The sequence below is a fragment of the Aethalodelphis obliquidens genome, unplaced genomic scaffold (assembly GCF_003676395.1).
Source record: "Aethalodelphis obliquidens isolate GAN/ISIS:26980383/991018 unplaced genomic scaffold, ASM367639v1 scaffold39, whole genome shotgun sequence".
Lineage (NCBI taxonomy): Eukaryota > Metazoa > Chordata > Mammalia > Artiodactyla > Delphinidae > Aethalodelphis > Aethalodelphis obliquidens.
Genome location: NW_020837983.1, coordinates 18,417,652 through 18,436,109, shown reverse-complemented (window position 1 = coordinate 18,436,109; position 18,458 = coordinate 18,417,652). Strand labels below are relative to the sequence as shown.

The window sequence follows — 18,458 nt, the reverse complement described above, 5'->3', positions numbered from 1 at the left end:
TATATTTAAGGTTCTGTTTTTGTAGCGTAAAAAGAAGTTTTGTAAGATAAACAAAAGTTGGCATTGGGATCATGAGGTAAAAATCAATGGGCAATAAAATATTCCAAAAATTATTTAAGTTTTCTTCCGGTACCATCATCTTGGTATAAAGGGCTAGCCTGGGAAACTGCTATTTTCTTTAGTTACAAATGGAGTACAAAGATGAATTCCAGGAAGTAGCCCCATGCCTGCGAACCTTGTTTATACAATCTCACTGAAAGAAATAAGGCCTTGTCCTCACATGTCTCTCTTCTTTGGGAGAATGCTTTAACAGTGGAATCCTACTGACTTTCTCTGAGAGAACAAAGATAACCATATCTTCTTTAGATAGCATTTTGACAATCTAACCTTTGGGAAATTTTTAGAACTTCAATTCATGTTAAACAGAATTCTTTACTCTCTGCTCAACAATCAAATTAACAACTTCATAAAATGAGACATAAACATTGAAGTAACAGTTTACTTATATGAATTGGAAAATAGTGACTGTGCAAAGAAAGGAAACACATATTCAGGGACCTATTTCATGAGCTAAATATCCCAAATACCCAAATTGGTTGCTTAACTTGGCTTTAAGACTTGAAAATGTGACACTTGAAATTGTAAGACTTGAGGGCTTCCCTGGTGGTGCAGTGGTTTAGAATCCGCCTGCCAACGCAGGGGACATGGGTTCGAGCCCTGGTCCAGGAAGATCCCACATGCTGCAGAGCAACTGAGCCAATGTGCCACCTACTGAGCCTGCGCTCTGGAGCCCGCGAGCCACAACTGCTGAAGCCCGTGCACCTGGAGCCCGTGCTCTGCAACAGGAGAAGCCACCGCAATGAGAAGCCCGCGCACCGCAACAAAGAGTAGCCCCCGCTCACCACAACTAGAGAAAGCCCGCGCACAGCAACAAAGACCCAACGCAGCCAAAAATAAACAAATTAAATAAATAAATAAATAAATAAACTATAAAACTTGCAGAAGAAAAACTGGAAAAATTTAAAAGAAAAAAATTGTAAGACTTGAAAACGTAATAAGAAGTTAATGGCCATCACTTGAAAAGGATAAAGAAGTCAAGTAATTTTGGAAAATGCTGTATTAAATACAGGTGCACTGCTTTTCTTGTTTTGTTTTTATTGTTGTTTTTGTTTGTTGCTCATTGCCGGAGTCCTTGGGGATTTTAATATTCTATAATGAGCTCTATCAACCTTCAAGGAGCTTCCTACAGGGATATGGCCAGAGAATCCTTTTATCAAACAAGATCTAGCCAGACTAGTGTCTCCTGAGAAATACTGATTCACTTAAATTTCATTTCCAGAATTAATATCTTCACTAATTTTTGCTAAATGTAAAGTAGGTTACTATACTTATAGTGTATTTGTATAGTGTATTTGTATAGTGTATTTATAGTATATAGCGTGTATACCTCATGCACTGGAGTTGTACACTCCTTGAAGTACAACTAAAATTTAAATTACAGTAGAACAAAATTAACCATTTATTTCTGTTTCTCCTGGAGGTGATCAAGGCTATGAATATGCATTTACTTTCCCCTGTCATTTTATGCAGCTTTTGCCTTTTTCAGTGGAGTTGCGCAGGATACAAACTTATTTCCTAGAAAAAACTTTACAGAATTGCAAAATGAAATACATGCTTACCTCTAGTTGATATAAAGGTTACCATGTAAACATAGCTCTGAGGATTTTGTGTTCTTATTACTTGAACTGCATCCGGTTTTATAGACCAGAGGTCATTCAAGGCTGATTGCAGTATGAAGTCAGAAGCGTCAGCAGGTAGCCAGACTTTTCGATGAATTAACCAAAAATTAAAGTCAAATGATTAGGGGTTTTAATAAAAAAAAAAAAAAGAGTTGAAATCTCTGCACTATCACAGCCAGCACTGATGTCTCATATTTGAATTTTTTTAAGTACCTATAGTCTGTACCATCAGTTATCACTTAATGAAATTACATTCTGAAATTGATTCAAGTTCAATAATATTGGCTGCTTAATTGGACTGTGATCTATTGAGGATAGGGCTCATATTTTATTGTTTTAATATTCCCATAGTAATAAGCATTGTATTTGGCAAACAGCAAGCACTCTTCAATATTTACTCATTGAAACAATTAACAGAGATAGCAAAATTATTTTTTCAGGGTTTTTAATAAAATATAGAAATGCAATATCTTCATTAACAGATAAATTAGTGTCTCATAGGTCTTTTGAGAAACTGAAATGTCTGTCTCTATAATGATGAACTTAATTCCTATTAACTTACACCTGTGAGTCACGGATACATAAATTCCTTATGTGTGTTTAGATATGCATTTATCATGATCCTTACAGAAGAAAATAATAGTATATATCTGAAAGCTGTTTTTACTGATGCCATTTTCTATCCCAGTCTGAAGAGTTTTCTTCATGATATATTTTTTTGCCTCTTTGTCTAGCATACTATTAAAACTATATTTTTCAGACAGTAGAATTTGACTAGAGCAAATACCTTTTTATAATTTTGTCTATACATGAAGAGTAATAAAATCTCCCTTATTATTTACAACTTACCAGTTTTTTCCTTGTTATAGATTAATCTATATTGGTAAAGTGAACATAAATTAGCTTCCACACATGGGCCGGTTACCATGATCTTCTGCACTTCATTGGTTGCATTAGTTGTTTCCCAGTTTTCCAATGTTATAACCTATTTCCCAATTTAAAAAAGCATATATTTACTATATGGAAAAATACATTTTAAAAGCATCATAAGTCAGCTATTCAATGCCTCTACATTGCCCTATCTTATTGCAAATGATAAACTATTTTAATGTGTAAGTCATCAAATAACAGACTCTTTGGTTTATAATTACAGATATTCCAAGGCACAATTCAGTAATTTTCCATGACTGTTTTCCCCCAAAACAGTATCTTACCTAGTAAAATTAATAACCAAATAGAGCTCCTATATTTGAGCATTTACTTTCTACAAAGTGGATCTATAATCATAGCAAACCTGTACTTCCTGGACAATTGTCGACTGGGATTTGATCACTTGTTCTTCATTCACTGCATCTTCTGTTTGTTGTTCAGTATAGACATTTCTATACTGGTACAGTCCAACATCCACAAAAGCACTTAGTCTGTACTCCTGCAGCAAGATTTCAATGTAATATCTGGAAAATAGTGTAACTAAAGAATGTAACTTTTTCTCCAGAGCACTTGTCATGAATTTTTCTTTCAATGAATAAAATTTCAATATGATATAAAACATCTGCTTGTTAAATGATTTATATTGTAGTATCCCTGATTTTAATTATTAAAATATTAAGTTTCATAGCAGTTTGCTAAAAGAAAATGAATTATGTAAGATATCTGCATTAGAGATAAAGAGAACGATCAATTCATCCAGTTTTGTCAATAAATATTCATTGAAAAAGATACTATCCCCTATCTTCAAGGATCTTAAAACAAAATTACATTGTAGGTTATAACATAATCTTCCTGGCATAAAACAGAGGACACACAGAGGTTAAATACATTAACGTGTGTACGAAAATGTCAGGCAGACCTAGACATACCATATATTTTGTATCTGAGTGGTTGTATGTTATCGATGAAAGTTCTTACTCTAAGCTCCTCAAATATTGCCTCCACTTGTAACTTGGGAAACAACACACTGCCGCAGAAAACTTTTACTGATTAGATTGATGATGGCCCTCTAATAAGCTGGATGAGATTCACACCTTAACTTTGGAACTCTTGATTCCTGAGGCCCCGTGCCTCAGATGAGAGACCATGTGAAGTGAGACATCCCAGATATCTCAGTTCCCATCAGGACAGCTGAGGCTCCTGATATGTGAATGAGGCCATCCTGGACCATTAATCACCAACTAAATAGTCAGGATCAAAAGAACTACCTAGCTAATCACAAAACTGGGTTGCTTTAAGCTACTAAATTTGGGGGAATGGTTTCTTACGCAGCAAAACCTAACAGATACAAATGGTAAATGGAAGAAAATTTCAATGAAACTTTTGATGTTCTCCATGTAACTTAGCTATTTTGCATATAACATCTTTTACCTCCCTGTTTTCTAGGAATCCTGAATTGACTTTTCGAATGGGATTATTAGCTATTTGAATAATATCCTCATTTTCTCCCTGGAATTGACCTTTCAGCACTAAATAAATACTCCTTAAGGGCAGGGAATATATTTTAATATCCTTTGTATTAAATTTCTAGTACCTGGTCCAGGGTCTGGAATAAATCAAGAGAATATTAAATATATATTAATTATGGTACAAATCCATGTGGTTTTTGTGATTTTTCTCTAGCAATACAGAAAATAGGAGAAGAGAAATTAGATGGCTGGATTGACTGAAAGGTCCTAATAAGAAACTAAAGCAGGATTAAGTAAATTTCACAAAATTGTAATTTCTGCAACAGGAATAATTTAGATTTCAAATTTTCCTGGTTAGCTGAATGCCAGTATGCTTGAAAATATAGAAACAAAACTTAGCAAATTATAGAGAATGACCAATTATAAATTAAACCAATAAACTAGTATCACTTCTACCAATAAAACAAATTGAAAATATTTTTATATATAAAATTATAGTTTTTAAATATTACACAATAATTTAAAGAAAAGAAAAAAACCTTACTCTTTTCCTTTTTGAAGATGAATGTCATCTGATCTTTGTGTTGGGCTGGAAAAATAACTGTTGGCATTGGAAGAATGATAGGCAATCCTCACCTTATCCCAAAAAGACAGAGAGAGACAGAGAGAGAGAGAGAGGGAGAAAAGAACTTATTAATAAGCCTGTTCAGCATTTATTTATCATTTATTTTTTCTGTCAGTCTTAGAACTTTTATGAACAGAAAAATGTGAAAATATTTCACATTTTTCTTCTAATATCTGTTTTTCATGATGAAATGGATTTTAAAAAATTATCAAAGCTCACGTCACCCCTTCCACCCTTAACTAACATCAACTCCACTATTCCATGAACACACACAGAACATAGCTTTTCCACAATTAGAACTGCAAATAGGAAATTTAAAGATCCATACAGGGAGGAGGTTGTTATTGTTAAATAAAATATTCTTTTGTTCTGCTGAGAACTTTGAGGGACTTAACCCAAATGAGATCATTAAAAGGAGGTCTGAAAGATGCCAAAGATTACTAATTGGGTCTGCACACTAGAAAGAGAAGACTTTGGGCTTCCCATTAGAAATGACTATACTGTCTTTAAAGGAAACATGCTGAAAAGCTATGGTAAAATTGGAATTCATGTGTTATAGGCAGGAATTTAAGCTTGTTCATCCAGTTTGGGAGACAACCTTGCCATATATATAGTGATTCATAAAATGTTCTTATGATTTGATTCATTAGTTTCACATTTGTGAAACTGTCCTAAAGAAATAACATAAAATACAGAATAATTTAATGAACACAAATGTTCAATCGAGTATGATTTGTGGTCATAAAAAATCAGAATTAAGTTAAAAACTTATCAGTATGGGGAAAGGTAGTAAAGTCATGCAATAGCATACTATTCAGTCATCAAAAATGGTGTTATATAAATTATTTAATAATATGTGAAAATACTAATACATGACAAAAATGACTATAAAATTGGATGTATGATCCTATTTATGTAAGAAACAAAATACAGACAAAAGGAGATAATAGACTTTAATCTCATGACCAAGTAATAGTGAAACAGATCTAGCAGGATAGTGAAATACTTGTACTCTTCTCCAAATTTCCTATGTGTGACCATAATTCTTTCATAATAAAAATAATCTTCAATTTTAAAGGAAACATATGTGTTTTCTTTTTTGGTTAGAGAAAACTTAGGTATGGTAAAGCATTTCCTTTTAGACAATGGGTTTTCTAACAACTTTATGGTTCATACCACATGTGTTAAAATAGCCAAGAACGCACCACATAAATTCGTTAACATATTCACTGGTTTTGGTGTAGAATAAATGGGATATGTATAAAGGTTATCATAGTGTTTCGATAATATCAAGTAGTGTTCTGTGGCTTCCCTACCTTATCTTCAGGAAGTCCAGTCTGGCTGAAATAGATAGCATAACGGTCATCACCTTTGATGTAGAATCTATAAACATCAGAATCTGGAGCCACCAAAAATCCACTGAAGCGTGCAACAAATGTATCTTGTCCCATAGGCCAAAGATAGGAAGCTGAATCTACCCAACTGGTACCCATGTACCCTGGAGTTTTTTCATCGTATTCGAGTATCTCTTCAAGATGTACTGGACGGCTACTATTCCATACCTCAAGCTTTAGGCCTCTCCCACCTGAACATAACAAAATAAAAGAAGGCTTTCATCAGAATTTTCATGCAGTATCTCAATGTCTTTTACTTGGGTGGTGATTATAGGTATTCTATTTCTATTCACATTTTTACAGCATGTGTGTAAACAAAACAATTACGCATATCTCTACGTGTATCTGTACCCAGAGGACAGACTGCTGTTACGACAGTCTGCAATTTATTGTTTCACATATCTGTCCCTCAGATTCTACACATGTAAAATGAGAGTAATACTATGATTGACAAGGCTACTATGGGGATTAGATATCATACATATGTAAAATACCTGGTACTTAGTGAATGCTTTACATAAGATAGTAATAATATAATAATTATGATTTTTGATATGACTCATGTTGCTTTGTATAGTCAAGACTCAAAACTTCAAGATTCAGACCATTTGATTACAAAATCTTCACCTTGATTATTCTCTCTAATAAAAGTTACTCAATTAATGGCTCAAAGAACAGACACTATTGGCCTTAACATTTCTGTCAGTATTTGTTTTTCTTCTTTTTAACATTACTTTGGCTCTAGGGTTTCTCCTCCTTCTTGGACAGAATCAGAGAGAGAACATTCTCATTAAAGTGAACTTACACTTGCCAGTGTAATTTTTTCCTAATCATAATGAGCCGTCTCACTTTTTATTTTTCTTCCTTAAAATACAACAACAGTCAGGCTCAGGCCTTGGTTCAGCAGCCTTAGGCTTGTCTGGAGTGCCTGAATCTGGAAAATAATGGGTACTACTCTTCCCCTGAGTCTGGTGAGAGAAAAGCTTGAGCACTTCAACCTTTCATAGCAGCAGCATGCTCTGGTATATACAACTTTCTTTAAAGTAATCAATTATAAATATCAAAATTCTCCTCTTAAACCGGTCAATTTTTAAATATTGTTCAAAACAAGGACATTTAAGAGGTTAATAAAATGAATTTACTTGGCTTCAAATACCAATCAATGACACAATTATAAACTGATTTCACTGAGTGCACAGGATGAGATACAGAATCCATGCACACACATGCACAGCATCACGGTGGTCTAGTTGCAGATATCAAGGCCATCAGGTGCACTTTAACTGGTCACAGGTGAAAATCTGAAAAGAATTTTGTGTTCCGTTTCTCTCATCCCTGTGACCATGCCTAAATCATTCTAGACAAATAAGGATTTAACCTCTGACGTTTATTTTTTAACCAGGAATAAAGCATTTTAAAATTTTCCATGTAGCCTGTACCAAAATTTAGTAATAATCATTTGATCTGAAATAAAGGCACCCTTATACTCTATCAATAGAGTTTTCATAGGGTATCTGAGTAATTTAGGCCAGGTTTACCTCCACTGGTGCAGCCTTGATGCAGCTATATTAATAGAAAAATTTCCTAATCCAGAAAGTATAAAGATAAAAACTAGAAAGAAATTTATTATAATTCTCACTACAAATTCTAAAAAATTCAAATAATATTTTTTGTTACTATGTTACGGGCTCAATGTTTGGGTCCCCTCAAAACTCAGATGTTGAAACCTAATGCCCAATGTGATGGTATTAGGAGGTAGGGCCTAATGAATAGGATAAGTGCCCTTATGAAAGAGAGCCCACAGAGGTCTCTTCTCCCTAGCCCTGAGAAGGCCTCATCTGTGAGAAAGCAGGTCCTCACCAGATCCCCAATCTGCCAGTGCTCTGACCTTTGACTCCTATCCTCCAGAACTGTGAGAAATCAATGTTGTTTATAAGCTACCCAGTCTATGGTATTCTGTTATAACAGCCTAAACGGACTAAGACACTAAAGATATCTGTCAATAATATTCCTCTTACACAAATACAGAAATGGTCCTTCTCCCTTTTGTTGACTTACCTGGATATACAGTCCTAAGAATATCAGGTTTAGGGGGTGTCTTGCAACATATGCTGTTTTCTGTGACATTCAAAATATCACAGGCTTGACCTACAGAGAAGCAAGGGCAGAACTGTTACTACAGAGCTTCAGAATGAAAATCACATCAGTCTATCTTGGAGTGCTTTTTCAATTAAAGCTAAGTTACAAAAGCAAGAGGCAAAGTTGAAGGGTCTTAATTTCTTTTACATATTCTCCATGAAAGCTTTAGCATTCATCAATTGTCATACTTCCACAGGCTACATTTTGCTGGCAAAATCTCACAAGTCTGAGTTAGAATATTTCATAATTTCAGAGAAACAAAATACGAAATTTGATAAAATGATGTCACTGTGAAATATTTTATCTGGGTCCAAAGCAAAGCCTTATGTTTTGTTCCTTGGAGAAAGTTTCTGAATAAATCAATGATGTTCAGAATTGACAAAAGTAGATGATCCCGGTCCTCTTAGGTTAATGGTGGTTTTGTCCAACTTTTTCAAATGAAAACAAAAGGAATAATAACTTGTAAGTGGTATTTCCACAGACAGATGGAAACCAAAACAGACAAGATTCTAAATAACAGTTGTTACACATAAGCACAATTAGACTTCAGTAAGAGTGTACGTTTTAGACCCCCATGTACTCCTCACAGTGCCTCATGTAAGGTCAGGCCTCATTATCTATTTACTGAAACGGAAATAACCCATGAACAGTGAAGCAAGGGAAATGGAGGAAAGTATCTTTGCCACATTTTGTTTGGTGGCCTGGAAAATGGATACTTCAACACAACCTTTCACTATTTTGAATGCTTTGTGAATGCAAGATCATTGAACTAGAAAACAGTACATTTTAACAGTATATTAAACTAACTGAACCCATTTTGTTTGGAGCAAAGATACAAAAACTGATCATTATTTTCAAGAAATTATTGAGGATTCAAAATCTCAAATCTGGCTGTAACATTAATGGCAATGAAATATAAAAAAATTTAACATGTTATCTTTGCATATCAGCTGTATCATAATATCAGATCGTAAAACATATTATATATATTAAAAATATTTTATGTCCCTGCTTCTAATATTTAAAATATAGTATCTGATCAGAATAACATATTATATGAAAGTTTAAAATCTTTTGGCCTATGCAGGTGGCCAGCAAGGATTCATTGGGATAGGAAAGACATTATATGAATGTTACACGAGGTTGCTTTCTATGAATTTCTTTTCTTGAAATCACATCTTGGCTGGCTCATTAGCATGTTCCTTAAAAGCAGAAAGTACCTAAGCAGCAGGCTCTATCAGAAAAATTACATGCCAGGTGCATGGGCAGACATCCTGTCCCCTGCACGTCAAGGTAGGTAAGGTCATTATAACTGAGTGGGAAGACCCCCACTGTTACATTCATCCCCAACTTCCTATTTGAGCTGCCTAGCACCCTACCTCTGAACAGATCTGGACCAGACATATAAAAGTGATGCATAACCAGAGAATCAAACCTGATGTGCAGCTGTGAACATATAACACATTAATTGATGCTCTTTCTAAGGCCAATATCATCTATAATTACTGATGTCCAGATAAGGCACCATATATGACAAGGGGATGAGGAGAGTATCCCTAAATACCACTTTAAATTTCCCATAATTACCTAACCCTTTAAGAAATAATAACAGTTCAAAAAGGTAATTTAAAAGTCTATTAAATAGAGGGTACGTGTGTCGCTAAGTGTGGTGAGGAATTTGTTGATGGCAGCCATGATGCTGCCATGCAGTGCCCTTCGGTGCTGACCTCAAAGCCCAAATCTTGGTCATATAAAGGCTGCAAGGAGTGGTCCTCACTGGAGAATTGCAGTGGGAAAAGCATCAAGCCCCAGAACCAAATGCCCATCTGAAAATACACAGCTTTTAAATTAAGCATTAATTAAGAAAAGACTGTTATTCTTCTTAGATGTTATTAAAGAAAAGGAAGGATTGGTTCTTTTATTAAAAATCATGAAAATTACCTCCAACAAAAACTCGGACTGGGAAATCTGTCTCATCAAAGAACCGTCCACTTATTGTTAGCATGGTGCCGCCTTGAATGCTTCCTTGTGAAGGTGAAACCTTAGTGACCTCTGGGAGGGGGAGGGGAAGGACAAGAAATACAATGTCATGAATATTACACATAAACACAAATGTTTGATTTTTACCAATTTTCCAAATTGCCTAGCCATAGTACATAACACAGTGAAGGTACTGGATTACCAAATGAAAGTATCAGGTGTTTCATTATTTTGTCTCTGATGCAATCCTGCAAAGAGGACTATAAACATGGCTTTCACAGAGACCTACATCTTCTGGGGACCAGGCGTTAGTGGTAACTAGTACTAAAGAGACACTGGTAACAGAAGGATCCAGAGAACAAGGAAAACCTGGGCTGAGCATAGATGTTTGGTTCCAAAAGAAAACAGGAAGGCAAAGAGAACAGCCTCTTCTCTATGCTCTTGAAGAATGAAACTTCCTTATATTTATGGGCCAACATCTTATATTTTTTTCATATACTAATATATTAACTATGATTGGAATTCTTGTGGCTTTATATATAAAAGTCTTAGGTATATTGGTAAAATAGCCCAGTGCATAACATATGGTAGATTCTTATTAAAATTTATCCTTATTAGTTCAATCTATCAAAGTTCTATGTATTTTTACATAGGAGTTTCACATTAAATAAGTTTCTAGAAAAAGCCAGGACAGATGATATTTGATTGATTCCAAGACATACATTTTTTTCACATTTGAACATCTTTGAAATCTGAATCATCCCAGACCTGGAAGGAAGTACAATTCTTCCAGAAGGGTTTGTGTTTGCTTCTGACACTCGCCTAGGGGCACTACCAACCTTAGACCTCATTAAATTAAAATAAATTATGATCTGCTTGAGGATTCTTTTGGACCACACTGACAGCATAAATCTCAGAGAGTGCTGGTTTGTGGTTTCAATTGACAGCAGAGATTTTTTTTCCTCCCTTGATCAACAGCCCAAGTTGAGATGCACAAGTTTCCCCGCTGTCTCTTTTAGAGTGATAAGTGTATTTCTCAATCAACCTTACACCAGAAATGTAGTTTTCGGGATCGTAGCTTAATGTCAGGACTTCCTATTTCACTCCTCATCTTAGGTGTGTTTCCTTTCTTAGAATTACGTAACATAATATAGTACACTTTACAGTCACTGTTGTATTTGATTTGATGAAATATCTCTTCTCCCGCCCCCCACCCCACACACAGAAAGGTCACATACCTGCATACGTTTGAAACATTGAAATTTTATTGAGAGAAGAAACAAAATATGCCATTTTTTGTGGTAAACTCCTGTTTAAAAAAAGTAAAAATTCTTGCTTTAAAAATGACCTTTATTTTAGGAAACTGTTTCTTTTTTTTTTTTTTTACTTTAGTGATAGAAATCATATAATTTACAAAGGAGCAGGAAAGAACTTTTCAGGAGGATAAAATTGTTCTACATCCTGATTTAGTTATTGATTACACAAATACATGAAGATATATTTGTCAGAACTCACTGAACTGCACACTTAAAATATGTACATTTTATTATATGCAAATTATACTTCAATAAAGTAAGAATTTATATTAACATAAAAAATAAACAGACAGGAGGACTGCCCTTCATAAAAGCTGGGCTCTACTGATGACCACCCCAGAGTGCTCTATGCTCTTATAACCCATTTCCTGTCAGAATAACTAACATTATTGAACACTTATCAGGTATGCTAAGATTTTTAAGCTTTTAAGCTAAGATTTTTTAAGCTTTTAATTTATTACGCTATTAAATTTTCAATTTCATATTCCATGAAGTAGGTAAAACTCAGAGAATTTTTATCTTAGTCAAGATCACAAAGACAGTAAGTAGCAGAAATAGAATTTGAGCTCAGGCAGTTTGAGTCCAGAGCCCTGGGTACTATACTACACAGTTCTCCTCTCTTGCCACTAACTTACATGAGAATACAAATGGATGACAGCAAGTTCACAACAGTCCACCAGAGTTAAGTCACCCTTAATAAACACAGAACCTATTCATATTTTTGACAGATACATACTTGCACTTCCATAGTCTAGAGGATTAGGAAAGGAAGGAATCTGATCCTAAAATTAAATGCTGTTCTCTTAATTACCTCAATTAAATTCATAATTAGAAAAGTTAAGAAATTCTAATATTAAGACCTAAACCCATTCACCCTAATTATAACACAATGAACTGGAATCTAAAAGGATAATGCAAATCTTGTGGTGGAGACCAAGAGTTAACTCCCTATAAGTCTAACACAGGCATTATAATTTGCATTTGCAAAGCTAAAGAGTCCCTGAAAATATTTTATGCTAAATTAGTTATTTAAGAAGTTCACACTAGATTTTATATTTTTATGTTATAAGCTTTTCAGCTGATTTCTCAAAGATCTGAAATGATGCCAGTTCCGACAATGTTGTCGGGGGTCAGATCCTGCATCTGAAAAATTAACTCTGCTTTTTAAGTTGGTGGGAAAATTGCCTCCTGAAATAAAATTTGAATGTAATTTATTTGGTATGACACTGAGGTGATTTTCACGAATTCACTGATAATGACTAGGCATTTCTCAATTAAGCGAGCCTCATCTAAACCTTATCAGTTTGGAACAGCTGTTGTTTGAACTTGGGGTAATAGAAGAGAGAAGGTTGGTTATTAAAAGAAATACAGAATGCATACAACATTGTAAATCAACTAAACTTCAAAAAAAAAAGAAATACAGAATGGGTGCCACAATACTATCTAATTGGTTCATCTGATATTCAGGAATACTCCTGAAATTTGTAAAATATGGATTTTATAACTCATAAAATGACAATGTTTTTAAACGCCATGTAATCTTAAAACTAGGCTCTTAAGTAGTAAATGTCATATTTTTAACAGTTATCTTAAATTCATAAGATTGTTTTATATAGAAACACAATTTCTTAAATTCTGAGACACTAATACAAAAGGAAATCCATTGGCTTAAAAAGGAAAAAAATGATTATAAGTCAAGATCACAGAATTAACAATTTTATGCAATATTTTTGCCTATATATGTGCAAATTTTCTGACTTTTTAAAATTGAAAATTGGGGGCATGTTAATGCCACATATTGACTTATGTATACTTATTAATCACATTCAAGCTTGATCACTCAAATGTTCTATTTTTGGGTAATTATTTCTCTGAGAGACATATGATGGATTTGGCAATTAGTACCTTTCATACAGACTCAGGACTAAGAAGTCACACATTGAGAGCATAAAAGAACCATATATAGTTCATGAAATAATTTAAAACTGAGTAATTGTTGCTTCTGACATATTTTTCTAGTATTTTCAATAAAATCCTATTGTCTAATCTTATCAAATTATATGTAAGTAAGCCATGTCCTTGCAGCAAATCACAGTTAAGTCATGGGACTGTGTCATTTGCCCCCTGTAAATCATAAAGGTAAATCTTAGCACCGTTTACATATCATCCACTCTGGCTTATCTTGAATTATAATATCCTTCACGGTTTTAGAGCAGTATATATTATTCTATAATGAAGTGTCCAGTGGGAATTCTCTGGCGGTCCAGTGGTTAGGACTTGGTGCTTTCACTGCCAGGGCCTGTGGTCAATCCCTGGTCGTGGAATTAAGATCCTGCAAGCTGCGTGGCACAGCCCAAAAAACTGTTAAAAATTTTTTTAAAAAGAAAATACAGTCCCTGTGCTTTGGGGACCCACAATTTAAAAAAAACAGTGTCCAGCCCAGGTTTATAGCTTGGTAATAAACATATTGCCTCTAGGTGTCTAGAACTAGCTCATGCCTAAATACAGTGATAATGGATTTGGTTTCACCGACTCAGCTGCATTTCCATACATGCAGGGACCAAATCTCACCCTTCTCTTGCAGTCTGTAAACAATGAACAGGAATAACATCTACTCTGATTACAATATTGCCACTCTTTCCAAATTTCTAAGCACTGAGTCTCTCTTCAGAGACAAAAAAGAAATCAATAGACCTATTTTATCATTGGTCTACTACTGACATATTAGGACTGGATGGCTAAATCCTGTGACTTACTTGGATTTCTATCAACCAGCTCATTTTCCCAGTGGAAGATGCTATGACATTTTGGGAAGAACAATTCATTTAGGTTTGGCACATCATGGTCCTGCCCATAAAAGGCCATTAGCATGCTATAGTTAGTGGGACTGCCAACAAATGCCACCCCCCCACATTTGCAAATACTCCAGGAGTGGGGTGATCCCACCATGTTAGAGAATCCTGAGTCAGGATGTTAAATACTGATGAGATGTGGTTCTGTGACTGAAACCCTCCATCAGTCATGGCAGAGCACTGGAATAAAAGGCTTAGGCCCTGGAGTCAGACTGCATGGGTTCACATTCTAGCTCTGCTTCCTACCAGCTGAATATCCTTGGGCAAATTATTTAATGTTCCTAAGCCTCATTTTCCCAGTGTGCAATATGGGGTGGATGATAACATTCAATTTATAGGTTCTTTGGGAGTATTAAACTAGATAATATATGTAAAGTGCCTAACACCATGCCTGCTACTAAATGTTCATTATTATTATCTATAATATGACATTTGCAACATGTGTTGAGACTTGCATATTCTGATATTTCTGTAAGCGTGTGATGGTCTTTCTGACTGAAATTAGGATATCTGGAAATAAGTTCTAGTTTTACTAAAAATCATAAATATAAGTTATTAACATTGGTGTTAAAATGAACAATTAAAAGCTATAACTACCATCTTTCAAAACTCCATTTGTCCTGACACTTTAAGAGAAAACCATTATCAGGTAATATTAACCATGAGGTTTTATTTATTCTTACATTAGTTCAAATCAAAATTTAATTACTTAGCTATCAAAACAATTTTAATTAAATAAGAAGGATGACAAAACATAAAATAACACTTTATAACATCACAATCAAAGATTTTTTTTAGTTATTGTTTTAGGTAATGCTAGATTTCCCAACAATTGGAAGGCCATGTCTGAGGCACAAATTATGAGTGAACAGGAGTTACAGATCCCTTAAATGTTAATTTGGGGGAAGAAAGTGATTAATTTTTTAATCTAGGGATCTATATAGCACAAAGTAAATGTACACTTTTATTTTATTTACCCAGTTGAATTAATTATGAAAATTATAATTTACAAAATGACCTACCTTCCATAATCACTATCCAAGATGAAGCTGACATTGTGATGACCTGGAATTAATTAATATACGCAATCAATTAAATTCTCAATCACAGGAGAACAATAACTCTGTATTATAAAGCTGATTTAAAACAAAGAAAAGAAATATAAAATTAACACTGTAATTATGCAACCGTCTACTAATCCTCAAAGAAATGAAAACTGAAATATCTTAAAGTACCTAGTACTTTAAGATATACAAAATAATATATCTCAAGGTTATAACCAGGAAAACCTGACAAAATATAATAATGAATGAAGGAGAAGAAAAGAATATATATGTAACCATATTGCCCTCAATTTTCTTTCATTCATTTAACAGCTATTTAATTGAGTCAGACACTCAGCTACGGGTTGAGAGATGCAGGGTGAGCACACAGTTTGCTCTTCTCAAAGAGCACACTGCCAAGTGGAGGATACAGTCAGTCAAAAGCAATGACACAGAGAACTAAAAACTGTGATAAAGCTATCAATCAGAAGGAGAACGAACTTTGAGAATGTAAGGCTGGGGATCAGGGTTTTTTGAAGACATGACATTTTATCTGAAACTCTCAGGATGGGAAGTTTGCAAAGGTCCTGAGACAGAAGGAATAAAGCTCATTCAATAACTAAAAGGTTTATGAGTCTGAAGTACATAGAGCAAGGAGAAAAAAACAGAGTAAAAGTAAAGCTACAGGTAAATTAGTAATGGAATCATCTGGATGACAGAAGAAAAGAAAAAAGAAACTTGAAGAAGCTTACTTCAATGTCAACCTTAGAAAAAGGTAATTCATACATGCTTACATGACACTGAAAAGAAGCCAAGGTAAAGAGGAAATGCTAATTTAAAAAAAAAGGGATGAGGCCACAGGAGAGGTCTAAGAGAATACAAAACAAGGAAATAGGCATTTCTGAGAACAATGAAGAATGACGACTGACACTTACCAATGTAAGTTCCCGTCGTCTTACAAATCATAGAACCCATGTCTCCATTTGGGTGATCTAGTTTTAGACCATACCTAATAAAATATATATGTTAATTTCAAAGTTTATATTGACACTAAAGTTTTAAAATATTGTGTTTCCCTTAAAAACATCTTATGAATTTCAGAATATATATCAGGATAGAAACTGTTGCTACAACAAAAATTTTTGTAAAATGAAAATACTTCCCAGTCTTGGTTGAAGTTATTTGAATAAAACTTCATTTGAAAATTAAATATTTTGTAATTAATTTGGTTATCCCCATTGATATTCCTTTCAAAGAATTTAAAACATTACCAAGTGAAACAATTATTTGATAAAGGTATTTCTCAAAACATCTTTCTCAAAATAATCTAAAAGCAGTTCATATAATACTATACAGGAGATAGTAGATATCAGGTTACATCTAACTATATAAATGATTGATAATTTATTATAAAAATATTACAATCTATACTGTTATAAAGCATTCAGCTATGCAATATTGCTAGAAATTACTATTTAAATCTAGTATGTTTGTATCTACTATTTATTTTTCTAAAGAAAATTATTTGAATTACTTACAAATTATCAGATTGTGGTATGAGAAGTTCACAGGGCATTCCTCCAATATAAACTCTGTATAAATATTTTATTGGAAATGATCAAATTGTGTTTAATACATTATTTCAAAATGCTCTCCTCCCACCAAGTTTACTGCTACCTTATATATTTTTTCCCAATCACTTATTATTATCCATCATTCATTCACTCAACAAACATCTATTGACCACTTATTATGCTACAGTTTTTGCTCTAGGTACTGGAACACATCAGTGAACAGAACAAAGATCCCTGCCCTTACAGGACTGACATTCTAACTTGGGGAGAATGACAATAAACATGATAATGATAACATATTTGGTGTGTTAGAAAGTGATGAATACTATGGGAATAGAAAATGTAGATAATGGGGACTCTTCCACCTGAAGTTCAATTAATTCAAATACAAAATATAATTTTCTAGTTAAGTTTCATACTATAAGAATTAAACAAGGCCCACAGCAGAGGTCCCACAAAGTAACTGGATGAAGAGGATGTCTAACAGCATCAGTGTCAATGAAATGGGAACAAGAAGCTGCAAAGGATTAGAAGCTGAGAGGAAAATCTGCCTTCACGTTTCCCCAGCTGACTAGGTCGACCCATTGCTTTAAGGCTGATAGAACCCAAGGAGATCGGAGGCTTGCAGGTAACTGACTGCTATCACATTCTTTGCACCATCAGAACAAACCCCCAGCTTCTGGGACAGCAAATCCCATACTCAAAACAAGGCCAGATACAAACCTCAACTATAAAAAATAGGGACTTCTATTTGCAGAGAACTTTGAACTTTTTAATATACACACAAATTCTTTCATTTGATCATTACATTAGGTTGTAAAGAAGTAAACTGAATTACTGTAACCATTTTAGAGATTTATGAATTCATATTCTCTTTCTAACTTCTTGCCTCACTGCAACTAAATAATACATTTAGCAGCAAACATTTACAGGCACTTACCACATTTAGTCCTTGCAACTACCTTATGGGTTAGTAACTATTACCCTTCCATTGCACAGACGAAGAGACTGAGGCAGGGAGGTTAAGTAGTTTGCCCAAGCCTGCAGCCAGTAAGGGACAGAGCAGGAATTCAAACCCAGACAGTCCTACTCCAATGTGTGCTCTTAACCGCACCCCGTAATTCCCAAAGTGGTCTGGGTTTGCCTTTCTATGGTAATACTAACCTATTTGGCCTTAAATACATAGATTTAACTTTTTTTCTCATCTAATCTTTTAGACCAAAAGTGCCTTAGTAGGCACTAGGTCCTTCAGTCATTTGTATGTCCTCTATCATTTGCACCCGGTCTGAATTTGGAGATTTGGCCCAATTGACAAGACTTGTGAGAAGCAAAAGCAGCTTGAGCACTTGGGTCTCCTGACGTCCTGCCCAGGACTCGGCCCATTGTTTCCTAGTAAC

At 34.4% G+C, this 18,458-nt stretch overlaps 1 protein-coding gene across 1 annotated transcript in view; it reads right to left on the bottom strand.

The window, feature by feature from the left end:
• PKHD1L1 (PKHD1 like 1) overlaps positions 1-18,458 on the bottom strand; it is a 153,499-nt gene that overhangs the window by 115,470 nt on the left and 19,571 nt on the right. Inside the window, exons 7-17 of the mRNA XM_027131617.1 lie at positions 17,026-17,079; positions 16,423-16,496; positions 15,467-15,509; positions 11,515-11,585; positions 10,238-10,348; positions 8,216-8,305; positions 6,080-6,348; positions 4,683-4,774; positions 3,034-3,193; positions 2,589-2,724; positions 1,680-1,823 (exon numbers count right to left, since the gene is read on the bottom strand). Coding sequence (XP_026987418.1) covers positions 1,680-1,823; positions 2,589-2,724; positions 3,034-3,193; positions 4,683-4,774; positions 6,080-6,348; positions 8,216-8,305; positions 10,238-10,348; positions 11,515-11,585; positions 15,467-15,509; positions 16,423-16,496; positions 17,026-17,079 — 1,244 coding nt within the window. The remainder of the gene's footprint in view (positions 1-1,679; positions 1,824-2,588; positions 2,725-3,033; positions 3,194-4,682; positions 4,775-6,079; positions 6,349-8,215; positions 8,306-10,237; positions 10,349-11,514; positions 11,586-15,466; positions 15,510-16,422; positions 16,497-17,025; positions 17,080-18,458) is intronic.